At 35.5% G+C, this 16903-nt stretch overlaps 1 protein-coding gene across 1 annotated transcript; it reads left to right on the top strand.

Annotated features, from left to right (window-relative positions):
* The first annotated feature begins 69 nt into the window (after positions 1-69).
* On the top strand, positions 70-16743 carry iPLA2-VIA (calcium-independent phospholipase A2 VIA). Its single transcript, XM_019050852.2, has 13 exons — positions 70-605; positions 1568-1658; positions 2571-2695; positions 3200-3389; positions 3887-4111; positions 4998-5123; positions 6323-6486; positions 7245-7458; positions 7806-8040; positions 8710-8860; positions 10325-10519; positions 11522-11693; positions 12178-16743. Exons 1-13 carry the CDS (start codon positions 400-402, stop codon positions 12505-12507), a joined length of 2424 nt encoding a protein of 807 aa, XP_018906397.1. The 5' UTR covers positions 70-399; the 3' UTR covers positions 12508-16743.
* The last annotated feature ends 160 nt before the right edge of the window (positions 16744-16903 follow it).

Below are 16903 nucleotides of genomic sequence, written 5' to 3'. Positions count from 1 at the left end.
AGTTGCAGCACAGTAAGGCGCATCTTGGGCCCCTACTCAGTTGACAGGCCCCATTATTACAAGACTCTCTGTTTACCAGTCGTTATCAGTTTATCACTGTTCATGATTCATTCATCCTTCTTATCATGTAAAAGTGTGAAAGCAACAATGAACTCCTCAACTTCCGAGGAACTTCCTTACGACTATTGTTTCATGTGGATTGATTAATTTTAACATCAAATGTTCTACCTTGAAGTGACCAATTTTTTATTTTAAAATTGTTATCCTAATCCTACACATATTCTCTCCATTCTTTTTTCATGATCAGGCAGGGTGAAGTTTTGTTCTTTGTCCAGCCTCTCTTTGTTGTGAAGTTCAGATGAATGTTATTTCTGGCTCTTTAAGCAATTAAAGTGAAGCATGTCTTGGTTTCGAAATATTTCAAATTTCTTGTCGGTTGAGACCGATAAGAATAAAGTCATTGAAGTGAAATCTGATAAGTACGTTCAGTGGTTGGTAGTTGAACGCGGTTCAAAAGGAATGATGTGGTATAGCAAAGGCAGTAAAAATGGAAGTACAGACCATGAACTTGTACTTCATTTGCCCTCAGCGCAACATTCCTACAGGTTTGTATGAATGATTTGGCTCTCATGTTTGAAGTCAGCCATTAAGTTCTGCTCTCACCAAAACTATTGCAAGTGGCAGGAAAGGTTTACATTAGTACTTGCTTATATTAAGCATCAGTAATTTTTCAGTCTGATGGGTATTCTGAGGTGTGGAAATTAAATACAATCACAACAAAATATAATCATTACATCTCTGTACTTAATCTGCTGTGAAAAGAGTCTCTGAAAATGGGTCAGTTGCGCTGGTCACAGAATCATGTTTTGATGCTTTATTCTTGCAGATCAACTAAAAGTAAGAAGATCTGTCCAAACAGCAACTTTCTAAGTTGAATATTAACCGATATATTGAGCCTTGAAAAACTCGATTTATGATGTCATCCACCGCGGTCGCACATACCATGTTACGCACTACCTACCACGGTAGATGATGTCAAAAACCCGACTTTTCAAAGGACAATATCTGGGTTAACATTCAAGGAAGAAAGTTGCTGTTCGGGTAGATCTTCTTATGTTTAGCTGATCTACAAGAATCAAGCATCAAAACACAATTCTGTTACCAGCGCAATTGGCCCATTGAAGGCCTAACTCAAGCCTGCATCTCAAGTCAATCAAAAAAATTTCTGAAAATTTAATACTATTCGAGATACGAATCAGATAAGTAGATAGATAGATAGATTTATTCTGGAAAAAAACGTAAATAATTACAACAATTACGATCAATTAGGTACCAACTAATTACTACTTCCTATGGTTTCAATGTTTTTGTCCTCCTTATTTTATATGAAACATCGCATCATGGTGCCCATTTTCTCCCCCTATTTGGTGATTCATTAGGTGAAAAAAACATTACATATGAATCTCACTTTTGAAATATGTTTCTCAAATTTGTTTTTAATGTTTATCTTTAATAATTGTCTCATGTGAAGTATTGTGGTTTTTTAATCTCTGAATTCTGATTCCAGCCTTTTCCGTAGCCAAGACTCGGAGGAAGCTGCTCAAAGGTTTTCCATCCTTAATGAAGTATTACCGGCACTGGTAGAAGTAGCAAGTGAAGTAAGTGTCTATCAAATGTTCTCCTAATTTTCATTAGACTCAAACCTCCTCAGTAAGAAAAACTGTAGGCGGTCCAGGCCTAGCTCATGACAGTCTCAATGAGAGCTATTTGAAAATGAGACCAGTCCTTTTTAAAATAATTCCCACAATTTATTGTTATGTACACAAAAGTGTACGTGTATGATTTAGGTGTAGGTATGAAGTTCTAGTGTTTTTCTATGTTGTTTCATTTGTTTTGATGGTCAGGGTGTGGCCAACTAAAGTATTAAGTTAGTAATTCTTTTAAGTTGTACTTTAAGTGGTTTTAAGTTGTACTTCAAGTTGCCACTCCACACCACGAGCTACACTTAGGGTGGAGATGGAACATTTCTGCAATTATTTATGTTTTTTTCAAAATGAATAAAATCCAATCTAATCTATTGAAGAGATGAACTGACAACCAGATTCAACTGCTCTGCATTCAATGAGTGACTTGCTTTGAAAGCTAATGCTGAATATTAAATTGAGAAGAGAAAATAAATTAACTGAATAATGAATGACCGATGAAAGTTAGCTGCTGCTAAGGTAACAATCATGATGTGCTAATTCGAAAATTTTTGGAGAAAGGAAAGAGGTGATCAAAATGTTACCATGATGCAAGTATTTGCACAATTTCTACAAAGGTCATTGAGATCTGGAAAATCTATTTCCTAAAAAATCATTCATTCAAGTAGAAAATAATTTTTGTCTTATCTCCCGTGCCTCTCTCAATCTTCACAACTTACGCATACGCGCAATGGTATATACATGGTATCACAAAAACTATTGTGCTCAACGACTCAGGAACAATTTCATATGTCTCACTGTAGAAGCTATGATATCTTATAATGGAGGAAGAATTGTCTCATTCTTGTGTATGCTATTTACTTACAGGTATGCAATCTAAATGGAATTCAACGTATTTGTGATACACTTGTAGAGAATCCTTATTGGACCTTAGCACATTTAGCCGTATACCTAGACCTTTTTGATATCATAGGGACCCCGGCTGTAGCTGAGTAAGTGACACCCTCTCTTTATTTTTTAGCTCTTACCTACATTTTTAATTTGTATAACATTTGGTGAAATTTTAAGATGTCGCGTATGGAAAAATTGTGCAGTGATTTCAGTATGTATATTGTTTGCAGTCAGTAAAAAAGAGAGGCTACTAAGAACAGCTACCTGGTAATGTTCCTAGTTTTAGAGAATTTTCTAGATAGGCTCCTTTTCAATAAAGAAACACTCATTTTTTTTCATTGCAAAATTTACTGTCGCAAAATTTCCTGTAAAATGCTTGCAGGAATCCAAGGAAAAGTGTCCAAATTTTTCCAACCTAACAGTTTGATGCAATCACAAAAATCGAAGGAAAAATCCAATTTTTTTAAATTAATATTCAGAATATTCAGAGAAGCTAAGGTCTTTCATCTTTTTCTTTCTCTCCAAAAGGTTCAGGAATTTCGCATTTTCTGCATACTTGATTTTCTCTGAAATCTTTAATCATTTTGTTTATAAATTATTTCCAGTTGCATAAATGCTGTAGATCCTGTAACTGGATTAACACCCTTACTCTTGGCGTTGAAGAGCACTCAAACAAGTGATAAACTAAAAATAATAAAATTGTTGCTGATTCTTGGAGCTGATTCCTCATATGTAGATAAAGATGAAAATTCTACTCTCCATTTTGCAGCAGATACATCGAAAGAAATCATCATGGTACTGTTTTTTTTTATATTGTCTTGGTTTTAGATGCTTGAGTTACAGAGCAACCTCATTGGTTCATTGACTAAAAATTAGAGTATTTGGGCCAAAGATTGTGGATTTAACACTTGCACTCATTTCAAGTTTTGGAGGTCAGTCCCTGTGAATATATTTGGGTTTTTTTTTATGAAATTATAAATCTCACAAGTTCTTTATGATTCCACTTTTAAACCTGCTCATGATGTCTGAGATGCAACTAAAATTGGGATCATAGTGCTAGTAGCTAGTAGCCAAGCGCTCTTGCTTAGAAAAGAGAGGGAATATTTTCTCTATCTCTACGTTAAGTTGGGCCAATTGTAGACTACAAGTCAAGGTGCTTGGAATTAAAACTTTCTATTTTGCAGTTCTGATAGAGACAGGTTCATTAAAAGGTACGTAAAATAATAATTAAATGAAGAAGGAATATGATACATGAATAATAATGAAAAAATATTTTTCTTTCATCTTCATAGGCACTCACAGAAAAATCAACAACACACTTAAATTTAAAAAATAAGAAAGGATTTACACCCCTTCACATTGCCTGTTACGAAGGAAAGCCTGAATGTGTAAAAGCTTTATGCGCAGCCGGTGCCAACGTTAACATCGAGGCCTCCATTACGGCTGGTCAGTCATCATCTCCTCCTGCGAGTTCTATTGGCAATTTTCTAGATCAGCAAGCAAAGTTATCCAAAGAAGTAAGTTTAGGCTCTCTTTATTTATCAAGATCATTCCAAAAGTAAGCTTGCTCATTTTCTTTCTCCAAAACTAATGAGGATATTCTCATTTGGAGAAAAGGCTTTTGTTCCTCTTACCCTCAGCTGATAAAATGATCCAGTAGATCACTGTAGAAGTAAATTTTATTGGGCCAGTCAGTGCACTCTGTGTTCCTGAAAATGGAAAATTTGGGAATGACAAAAATCTATACCTAAAATGAGGACCAGTTCAGGGTGTCTAGGAACCGGAAAAATCAGGGAGAGGAGACAAGTAATCAGGAGATTAAAGGAATAACGTGGAGAGGTGCAAATCACCATGCAACATTTAGATTTTTTGAATAACTTCATAGCGCGATACTTCAATACAGAGCCCCTCAGCACTCTTTTCTGGTCTGTTGTGAATTTTTCCCCTTGTGTCCCAGTCAGAATTTCGTTCATAATTATGCTTATTTTACTGTACTTGTGTTTCATTTGATTTGGGTAAAAAAAGATCAGTTAGAATTGAGAAAAGTCGAGTAGACAAAAAATTCGAGGGTCAAGAAAAACCTGGAAAGTCAAGAAGATGGGGAAGGACATTTTTCTATACATCCTGCAGCTCTATGATAGCAATTGGAAGTCTTGTCTCACCCTGTTATACAGCCCCCTCTTCTCTCCGATTCCTCTCTGATACTGCAATTTTAGCCTCTTGGCTCCAGGTGACCCGAGTCTGATGGTCTCAAACAACGGTTATATGAGGCTGGCTAGAATAGGGATGGAAGGGGGGATGAACTTTAGGGACAGTAAAGCGCAAAATTATCCCTCATGGGATATTTGAAGTGAAAAAAAAGAAGTAACTGATAGTTTACATCAACTTTGATGCCTTTTGCAGGATGTAAAAATGGGCGGCACACCCCTTCACTGGTGTTTATCCCGAGAAGTAATAGAAGTCTTAGTGACCATGAACTGTGATATTAATGCTCGTAATTTTAATGGTGCTCCTGCTCTTCATGTGATGGTAAATTAAATTATTTTCACCCTCTAGATTTTAAGAAGTTAGTGACAATACTCATGGAATCATCAATAGTTTATTGGAATTGAATCATTTTGAATCCTCAGGACTCTAATGTTTGTTTGAATTGAGCTTGAACCTCAAAAAAATTTACTTTAAGTCAATAATATGTAACTGATAGCTGAATCAGTCCACACCCTTTGATTATTGTAATGGGCCCAACAGGTGGATTTGTGTAAAGTACAGTCCAAGTAAATGTACCAAAAAAGAAAAGGAACTCATTATGGACCATATTAACATTATCATCATGCATAAAAACTGTCAATAAATACACAAAATACAGAATATACATTATGGATTTTTTGACCTTGCACCCCTTCCCCATAACGCGATTGTGATGGTCCGGCGATCCCTATCCTTGAACTTGTAAAAACAAAAGAAGCGTAACACTCTTCTCGACCCTCCTTCCCCTCAGAGCATTACGTACACTGAAAAAATTAAATTGCAGATTTAACAATTCAATTACTAAAACAAGTGACTGCAATATTTCCAAGTAGATTTTACTACAAAAAAATGCTACTTTAACCACCTCTGGGTTAAATTAGCTTACAATAGTGGTTAAAGTAGCAATTTTTTGTCGTGAAATCTACGTTGAAATATTGCGGTCACTTTTTTTTTGCAATTGAATTGTTAAATCAGCAATTTAATTTTTTCCATGTATTTTAATAGTGTCCCCCAAGAGTTTTCAGGGCAATGTGAGAATTTATGTAACTATTTTTATTTTTAGTAATGTGGTCCTTTTCCTTTTCTTTTTATTATACTTTTCATAGGAACTTGTGCGATTTTTGCTTACAATCACACATTCTTGAAGATTTAACTTTTTCAACTCCTCAACAAGCAACATCAAATGTAATCACTTCCTACCAATGAATAGATTATTATAATGTATAATTAAGAGACTACATGGGCCTATGAATAAATGGATGTATAATAAGTAACAGATACTCAACATGTAATTTATCATAAAATATGTATAATGAGAGAAAAAAAATAGCATGCTTATAGCGAGCTTCTCAGGCACATGTGAGATTTCAAGTAACTTCTAAGTCACTTCTTTATGTAATGCTTGATTTTCAGCCTTTATATCAAACTTTTTTTCTCTGTCTATTATATTTTCCTTCATTCTTCATTTTGAACATTTTCAGATATTGCGCGAGAGATTCGAATGTGTTTTAGCTCTCTTATCTTTGAATGCTGATCTCGAAATAAAAGACAATAGTGGTCAAACAGCCCTGATACTAGCTGTTCAACAAAAATCAATTCCAATCATACAGGCTCTCATAGTATTTTATGTCAACCTTGATTCTGTGTAAGTATTCCTCAGACATTCCTCTGACAGTTTTTTTTTTTTTTTTTTTTTTCAATATTTTTTTTCTCTGTGCAAGTAAAAAATTGAGCCCTGCCAACAGTTTTTAAAAGTTAGAGTTAAGATAGTTATGTTTTGTGTTTCTTTAAATTTCATCTTACATAGTAAGTGTAGTAGGATTTTTTTTTTTTGTTTTATCCCTCAAACGTGATCTATTTGACCGCAAAAGATCCTGTGTCAAATTTTAGCTAAATCAGATGTTATTAATCACTGCCTAGCTAGGTGTTTCTCACATTTTTTTTAGCTTGAAAAATACATATTTTTCAGATTCCAAGATAGTAACAAAGCAATGCCTATTTCATAGCATGGTTTTGTCATGGCTAACTAGGGTTCCCCCTCTTGATCCTTAATGACTTCATAAGTAAATATTTTTTGCTGACTGTGCCGAGATGATGAGTTTACCCTTTTGATGCAACCTAATGGTGCTTTTGAGCTTTTTACCATAAGCTTCTCACTTTGAAATGATGAAATATTAATGCAGTTTCAGGTTTACAGCAGTGTTGAAACTCATTTGAACTTATCATACGTACTTAAATGTAAACTTCTTCATTAAGAGTAGAGACAGTCCTTAAAGCTGTTGAGAAGGATTTCTTTTTCAGGTTTTACAGGTTCTATTACAGCTTATCTCATTTTATATTTCATATTCTCAAGGTACAATTTAACTAATATATTTCTTTCTTTCTTTCTTTCTTTCTTTCTAGGAATAACAGTGGCAACACAGCTCGACACATTATAGCCTCTGAATGCGAGAAAAATTCAAGTGGAGATGTGCAATCAACTGCTGCCAAAATCCTTTACCTACTCCATGCAGTAGGAGCAAAGCGGTGTCTTGTTGCTACTCCTGAATGTACCTCTGGATGTTTGCCCGGCGGTGATTTTGATGGCATTCCTCCTCCTCCTCCAAAAATGCTGCCCGTAATTTATTTCACGTCTTACAATTTATTTTTTCTTTTTAGATGAAGTACTAACAAATTGCAATAAATACTAGATTTTTTCATGATTTTACAAATGGCATTAATAATTGCTGAAAACATCAGTGAGCAATTGAGTTGATATTTTTTTCAAGGGAACAAACGTCAAAATCCTAGTTTCAAGAAAAATTAGGAAGACTGCCATTTGGCGTGAGCTCAATCTTTTAAGCCCAAAAAATGTATGTGTCTAAAAAATACCTATTGAAAGTGGGCTCAATTTATTAAATTGTGAGCTTTCATTGATGTCTACTTTATCAACAGGAATTTCATTGACATCTACTTTATCAACAGGTCCGTCATGTCCAAGCCTTATTGGAGAAGGTTGTTGAAAGTGCAAATGAAAGTGCGATGAACAAAAAGGGCCATCGAGTGTTGTGTTTGGACGGAGGAGGTATACGTGGGCTGGTGCTGATTGGAGTTCTTCTTCATTTAGAAATGGAATTAGGTTTGGGATCAGTAATAAATTATTTTGATTGGATTGCTGGCACAAGTACTGGTGGAATCCTTGGTTTGGCATTAGCTGCAGGTACAACATCTTTTTCAAAATTCCATATTTTTATTTTTCTTCCTCATCTGATCATTTCTTAGCAATAATTACTTTGGCCTTCAAATTGAATTCTAGTTGAAAACCAAGTGTTTGAATTTCTATTTCTATTTCTCCCTTTTTTTCAAGTAATAACTTTTTAGAAATGCTTTGTAATTAAGAGTAAAATGTTTAATTTAAAGTTTAGTCCCCCCTTTTTATAAGTGGCCTTTTAGTTTTTTACTGTTAATCTATCATTATTTATCAGGGAAGTTGATTAATGATTTTCTTCTCTGTACAAAAGAGATTTATGGAAAAAAAGAAGGAAAGAAAAAAAATTATTGTTGGATTCTCGTTGGGAAATGCATTTATGAAATTGTCCCTTTTTTTATGCAGGAAATTGACGAAGGAGAAGAAATCAATCAGTCATTGCTTTTTTGAAATTTTTGTTGGAGCTTCAAAGTCTCGATTTACCTGAGTAGAAAAAACTTTGGCAAATAAATTTGGAGATTATATAAAGAGGGGGAAGTAGGAGAATTTTTCAGAGTAAGTGCTCTCTGAACCAAGTAATTTTGATATTGGCTTTCAAGCATAGAAATTAAATTAACAAAAGCTTTAAAATAGCTTCTACGTTTCATCTTCTTGTTTCTTTTGTTTTTTGCCCTTCAATAGGTAAAAGCCTGAGGGAATGCTTGTGCTTGTACCTAAGAATGAAAGATATTTGTTTTCGTGGAACACGGCCATACGATTGCACTCCATTAGAAAATTTGCTGAAAAGTACTTTTGGAGAAACCTCTGTTATGGCAGATCTTCTTCCTTTCAAGTAAGCCAAATAACTCAGCTTTTTCCTATTCAAGATTTTAAAAGAGGTTCGCCTTTCAGAGAAGAATGGATTAATATATTGGACCATCAACAGTTTTATTTGCAACAGAGTAAAAAGAGAATATTTTCATGAAGGCAAAGAATTGAAACGTCTGATCTCGGCAAGAAGCCGCCAGCCTCGGGCCAGACTCCTTACAGTATCATTTCCATCTTGTTCATTCCGTATCTTTACCTTAGGTCCCTTGTCAACGCCTTCAGTCTACTGATAGCCAAAAATTTCTCAATCCTTTTTTTACATTTTCCCTTCATTTCAATGGATTCGGATTTAATTTGCAATCCTGATAACAAATATATATATACACATTATGGGTAAGTATATTGGTAAGTTTTTGTATCCTAAAACTTCCATTTTTCTTCAATGCGTTTTAACTACTTTTCGAGTTTTGTTATGCAATAACTTACGAATATACTTACATACAATAAAATTTACTTTTCACCAGGATTGCAAATTGAGTCTAGTTGAAATAAAGAGAAAATTTACAAATTTTAAAAAAATTGGTCCGCAAAGTTTTTGGCAAGTTTTTGACAAGGCTGTCGGGTAAAGACGTGATACGGACAGTTGGAATAGTGCTGCGATGAGTCTAGCCCGGGACCGACGGCTCCTTGCCCGGGATCTGATGTTGCAATTCTCTGGTTGCATGAAAATGCCTCTTGTTTTACTCTGTCTATTTTAATTGCCCAGACTATAGAACATTTGTACTTTGGCTTCTTGGTGGCTTAATCTTGAAACCAGAGGCAGGACTTAGACGTGAACTCCTGAGTGATTTGACTACTTTTGATTTTAACCCTTGTGACTGCCTAATTCTAGGTGGCAATAGCCACCCCAGCCCAATCCTAATAGACTTCCCCTAAAAAGTTGATGGAAAAAAAAAAAAAAAAAAAAAAAAAAAAAAAAAAAAAAAAAAAAAAAAAATCTAGGAGCTAAAATCAACTTTGATACTAGTTGTTCGTCTTTTTTTTATTACAGGTGGCAAAATAATTTGTAGGTCAACTAAAAATCCATTTTTCCAATAAATAATTTGACTTTCAAGTCATTAAATAATTTTTTAACAGATTTAGCTCTTTTGCTGTGGTTGTGGAGAAAAAATGAATGCCAGTCCAATTGTCTGGTGAAAAATTTATGAAATGCACTACTTAATAGTAAAGCAGTTGGCTGAAGTCTTAAGGACTGATAGAGGAGGAATCTGCGCAAAGACTCAGCTTCCTCTGCCTTTCATGATATTAGTGCAAATGTTTTTAGACAGAATTTCGTTCTTTTATTCTTCAATATTTAAGGTAGCTGCTATGCCATTTGAGTAATTGTTGACCTCATTTTACCTGCCCATTGGACATGCACTCACATAAAATTTCACAGATCATCACACATTTTTAAAATTAATTATCTGATTTTGATTTGATCATAAAGGATCATGATCACTGGAGTCATCGCCTCTGAGAAGCCATTGGATCTTCATTTGTTCCGTAGCTACACAAGCCCAAGTGATCTCATTAGCCCTCCAAGCCCCTCTTCACGAAGAAGTCCGACCGTCTTCAAACCGCCAAGTGAGCAGTTGATCTGGGAGACAGCTAGAAGCACAGGCGCAGCACCCACCTACTTCAAGTGAGTAATGTCCTCTCATAAAGGATCCTACAGGGCTTGGAGAATAAGATGGCCCCTCTAATTTTGTTGGGCCAAAATAGCAGGTTTTCTGGACAGGCAGTGGCAGCCAGAAAATTTTTTATGTTATCTCTGAAACAATACCACAAAGCTGCTATCTGGATCAGAAAAGAAGGAAATTCACCAGTTGTGGACAAGGTATCGAAATACAGTGTAAGCACCAGTACAACATCCGAAATGACAATAAAATAAATGAATGAGAACTTCAGTCCCCGTGAATTTTGTCTTCAGACCGCTCGCTTTCAGGTGCACTGATGCGTTCTTTCACTCTCTTTCAGGAGACCTCCATTTGGAAGCTGTTCCTGACATAATGTTTGGTAGCTTTGTAAAAATCGAGTGTACCTACTGTGCTTCTATGAGTTTTGTGGCACGACAAGATTTAACTCACTATTAAAGCCCTATGCAAAAAAAAAAGAAAAAACCTATAAAACGGTGTTGACTGTTTGAGTCTTAGTTCCACAAAGAAGACAAACGACGAAAAATTCAACAAGAAGGAACGGTGCATAAAATTAAAGAGCAGATTATTTGAGTAAAAAAAAAAAAAATACTACAGGAATGAATGGGTTACCAACACAGACACAAGTCATTAAAGGACAGAAAAATCGAACACACATTTAAAGCTGGATTAGCACCCATGCTCACTCAGTGATCGTTTGGAGGAAAGCAAACGGGCCCCTGGCAGGCCTAAAGCTGGGATGATTACCAGTAAGAGCTTTATACTCACACAAACTTAAAATTAGTGCATTTTTACAAGCCACCAACTTGAATGCAGTTGCCCTACGACCAACTGTAAGAAGTACACAGTGAATCACCGAATCATTTTCAACTTAAAAAGAACCCTCAAAAAATGTTATATTTAAAAAAAATGAATCTATGATACCCAACTGCATCGCCTTTTTCATTGAAATCTTGTCACCATCATTTGTACTGATTGTTTTTTTGCAGGCAGCATGAATGTTTTGTGGATGGAGGTCTCATTTCGAATAATCCAACGTTAGATGCCCTTTGTGAAATAAACGAATACAACGCAGCTTTGGAGTTTCTGGACAGGCGCCAAGAAATTCTTCCACCAAAAGTAGTTGTATCCATAGGAACTGGTCGGCCGCCAGTCATAGATGTATGTTCATGGTCTAGCTCTCTTATAAATACTTAAGATGCAACATCTTAATATGCCAAGCCTCCGAATTTCAAGTCAATTATCATCTTTTTGCTTTCCATGAAAGTTGATTTTACTATATTCTTTTTTCGGATGCGTAACTTTGTACTTTTTATCGTCATTATCAAGGCAAAGTAATATTTTTGGTTCACATACTTAGCGTACCATTTTTGTAATAGTTTTGATTCCTGAGTGATTCAGTCAGTATATTAAGTCCCTCAAGTTTTCATGGAAAATCTTTTGATGGGTTAGTTGTAAATTCTGTCAAGCAAAATTGTGAAGAAACACAGAAGGTTGTAGATTATAGTTACTCAGTGTAATACAAGTATTTCTGCATTTTCTCTAAGAGGAAATATTTCAGAATTTCTCAGGAACATTTTTACTTCAAATATCTCTTTTTTTACGCTACAGTCCTTAAGTATTATTGTTATTCTCTTTGTTTCAGCTGCTGCCTATTGAAATGAAACCAATCGGTCTAAACCCTCTCAACCAATATCGAAACTACACAACCCTCCAAACCCTTGTAGAAATTCTTACAGACCAATCAACACAAGCAGAGGGTCAAGTAGTTGACAGAGCCCGCAACTGGTGTGCTATGTTGGGCATCCGCTATTACCGTTTCAATCCGCAGTTGTCAGAGGATGTGCCCTTGAGTGAAACTAGAGGAGAAACGCTGATTAATATGCTTTGGGAAACAAGAGCATATATGGTCGAAAATCGGGAGAAAATTTATAATCTGCTACACTCTCTGACACCCAGCGAACAACAAGTCTGATCCAAAGAGTTTGCGTTGAGTCGGTTGTGCAGCATTCAGTGAATTAGGTTCTGTTGAAGTTAATATTTAAATGTGTCTCTGTAGGTAAACTCTTTCCTTGGGGTATCAATTAAGATTAAAGGTCTAGGTGTATAAAGGTTTTCCTGTCATTGGGAGACTCCCCCGTAAATTTTTCTTAGGCATAGAATGCTCCAAATATAATTATATCCGCACGTTGTGCAACTTCAGCCAGGGGAGGAAGGATGGGGGGGGGGGTGGTTGTTATTCCAAAACCCTCTGTGGCAACCTATTATCGACCATCCATCGCACCTTACTTTACCAGATCAGTTGTTTTGTGAAAATATCATATACTACATTCTTTTTGGCACCCGTTAGTTTTCGCTCTCTTGCATTTGGACTGTGATCCCTCTTCGGAACTTTGACTGATTTTAGCCAGAAATCATTCTCAGTTGTCGGGTCCTTCAAATTCTTCCACAAGCTAACATGCTCTTGATGAGGAGGTCATAAAGTCCTCTTTTGTTATGTTGGTTTTATCTTATCTCTTTTGCTCTGGGAATCTCGTGCATAAGTATTTTTTGGTTTATTTTCTCAAGGAAAAATATAATATGTATACAAATGTTTTAAGTCAGCAATTGAGATGTATCATTATGAATTATTTGTTCCAACCGCGCCTCCTCTCTTTAGAGATTGAAGTACATATATAATTTTCAGAGGAGTGCTTGAACGAGACAAATAGGTACAAACAATCAATTGTCCTCTTTCTCTAATATTTCCATCTCTTCATAATCTGCCATCAATCCTTGTGAAAAATTGCTGTCTGTCCACCCTGCAAATTCCTCATAGCATATAGGCTGGTGGCGAGTGTCAAATTAGCGTAGGGCCATAAAGTGACTCCACCGCTCCGCCCCAGTGCATACGCTATATCTTGGCCCTGCAGATTGTAATACTCTCAGTACTAATTGTCTGCCCAGTGCCATCTTCATGGCGGAAACTGCGTCTATTGCGCACAGTGGAAATGAAACTGTCAAGGCCGTTCAGTAAAATTTTTAGTAATTGTCCAGTTTTAATAATGGAGTAGACTTCCCAACAGCCGAGTAAGAAGTTTGAATTCGTACTCAAATGTCCAGAACTAGACATTACGCGACCGGATACCACTACCGTATGGTTGGTGCCTGCTCACTATTGAGGAAATGCGCTCCTTTCTTGCAAAGTACCTCCAAGTGTATAATTCCATTCTTTTGATATTTAATTTTCTCTAGTTTTTTAGTAAACTCTGGAGTGGAACAGTGAGAGATGATTAGCAGTTTATCCTTTAGTTTTTTTTTGCACTGAAAGGAGAATGCCTTTAGCTAAATAATCCAAAATTTGGTCAATTTTTTGGCTTAGTAGTGATTAAAAAGACAAAACATGGAATTAATTGGGCTCTATGATTTAAACAGCATTTCATGAGGATTCTTGTTTACGTAACACAAGAGCTGTTCGTCAATATTATGAACTTTAGGATGCAAAACGAAGAAACTTATAAATTCTGTGTTCCAGAAAACTCCATAAATTCTCATTAAATACATCACAAACTTACCAAACGAAACATCACGTACAATTACAGATTGATGTTCTGGCTTTTTTACAGAACTTAAAAAATATAATTTGAAACATATCAAGTGATTTCACTGAATATTAATTATTCCAGTAATTGCGAACTGAATGACCTCAAAATTTGATGCTAAAGGGTCATTCAACAAGTGAGTTTCCTCATTTTATAACTCGTGAAGTAACAAAGATTTCAATCCGGTGAAAAATTAAGTATTAGGTAAACTCTTAGCTTAAAACAAGCCCAAGTTTTTGAAACTTGGTTGAGAGAATCATGAGATAACTCAATTTTACTGACAGTGAGATGACGTACTACATCCCATCCTCCCTCCAGTAGATCACACTGAAGTCTCCCAACTTTTTCCCCAAAAGCGTAAAGTATTGGAAGCAAAAAAAGTTTCATTTGTTTTGATCCATATATTCTCAACCTTGACTTGTTGTATTGGTTTGACATTTTTCATCAACCGAGCTGCATTAGCAGCGCGTGTTTACCTCTCGGCACTCCTCAGATCGAATATTTCCAGTACAAAAATCCACCATTAGGTACATCAAATTTTCGGGAAAACATCAAAACTTTACAGATTGATGTATAGTTTGTTTTTTTTTTTTTTAAATTATTCTTTATAGTCTATGAACATCTTGTCATTCCGGAAGAAACGGAATCTTTTACAGCATATGAAATTTGACTTAAAGTTTAAAGGTGAACATGCAATGCTGATACAGAGCATGGCACAAAATCTGATTTTCTCGCTGATTGCCTGGCGATAGAACTCAAACCAACATACCATATTGAAACTGAGAAAATGAGGATCATAAAGAAAAATAATCCAACTTTTTTGGCTTTCATCACTAGATAAAATAGGGCAATTTCAGTCCAATCCATGAGCGCACCAGGAGATGGATACGGTAGGTATAGATGGTCTCGGTAAATTTAAGTTTTATTGCAGCATCCTCGGTGGATTTCCAAAATCTTGGGATTGTTTAAAAGCTGAGAGTATGCTTCACACCGTGCTTTTTTACTGAGTTCTTATATCTCTTTGGTTCAGTAGGTATAGAATGGGGAGACCTTTAAGATGACCCTCACATAATCGAAAACAGGCTCCAGTTTGAATATCTTCTTTTTGTTTCAGGCTGATCATTGAAAATTCGTCTTTTCTACAAGAATCCGATGTAACAAAGCTGAAATTAAGAGGCGTATTTTATGTTTCAGCACTCTGATTCTCTTTAGTGTCCCCTCATTGAACTGGATTCACAATAGCCTTGCTAGCACGATATCTCAAATTGATGCATAGAATACAACGTAAGTTGCAAATTTAAGCGATATGATGTGTGTTCTCTCTTCAAAATTTCATGTAGAACACAATTTTTTCAACGAACATTATTGAAAGTAACTTTTGACTAAGATATTAATGGTTTTCGATGCATAAACTCCAACTTTTATATGTAAGTAACTTTACGTTCTTTCATGACTAATTAGAAAAACCATAACCCCTAAGAGTTAAATCATGCACTAAATATCACTGTGTCAGTCTCAGTGGTATGACAATATGAAAACCTTAGTCTCAGCGTTTCGACTCAGTTGTTAAATGTTGTTTACATTTTAAACAACACAGGGCGAGGAAGGAATGCTTCTCCATTAAGAAGCCTGCCATAACTGTTGTAGTGTGCAATTCGATTCACGTGGACTCAGGTCTTGTGAGTGGAAAATTCATAAGCCTCGTAACCAGAGCTAAGTAAAAGAGTTAATATCTTAGTTAGGAGTTTAGGGTTGCCAGTGGTATGTCATGGAATTTACGGCAACCTGGAACAGTCAAGGAATTTCATCAGGCACGTCATCAGCAGAAGTCAGCGTAATTTAAAGGAAAAAAGTTAGATGAAAGTTTTGCCCGAAGGTCAGGGATTGCGAAAATTTTGGAGTTAGGGAAAAGCAGAAAATGTCAGGGAATGTCAAGAAATCTGGAAATGAAGAAATTATGGAAGCCCTGAAGTTAATCTTTTTGTAATTTTCGCTGCACCAATCAATTTCTACGTTAAATTTTAAAGAGGAATCATTTATCAGAATGCTTAAATTGGTACCTTGTCTAGTGTTCATTCACGAAACCATGCTCTCTCATCCCTTAATAAAGACACAATTTCAATGATCAGCTTGCACGTCTCTTGTAGGATCTTCTCATCAGAATAATCCTTTTTTTAAATCATCAAAATGATTTTCCATTTCTACGTAATGATTTCCTATGTAATATGATTTTACTTGAATTAGATTTTTTGTAAGGAGCCTTTTTTATACCTACTATTTTGTAAAGAAAAACAAAGACTACTTGATTAAAGGAGAATTTCTCCGCAACTCATTACCTCAGATATAATTGCAAATTTTTAAAACGGCACAATAAATCAGTTGATAGAAATGTCTGGAAATGGCATTCAATTCGGGGCAGTGACCAGACAAATGTCATTTCTTCCACTCAAAGTGCACACATCTTACTCATGACTTCATTCAAATATGTTTAATTGGTGTGCGGTTTAAGCTATGTACAAAAAAAAACGAACAAACTGTACATGAAAGTAACGTTAAGTTTTGCTTTGTGATATTAGCTGATTTGTTGTTGATTTTATGTGTATACAGAATAAACCTTTGTTTTACAGTAACCTTTCTTTGTATTTATTCAATTATTCAGTATTTCTTTATAAGGTGTTCTTGCTGATCGTTTTAAAGTCATTTGGAGCCAGATTTGAAGTATTACTTTCATGGATGAGAGCAAGTATTGTGGTTGACCTAGGGTAAAAGTATGTACTTTTTTAGCAGAGT

The sequence above is a fragment of the Bemisia tabaci genome, chromosome 5 (genome assembly GCF_918797505.1).
Source record: "Bemisia tabaci chromosome 5, PGI_BMITA_v3".
Lineage (NCBI taxonomy): Eukaryota > Metazoa > Arthropoda > Insecta > Hemiptera > Aleyrodidae > Bemisia > Bemisia tabaci.
The sequence above is the reverse complement of the archived record's forward strand: the minus strand, read 5'-3'. Positions and strand labels throughout refer to the sequence as shown.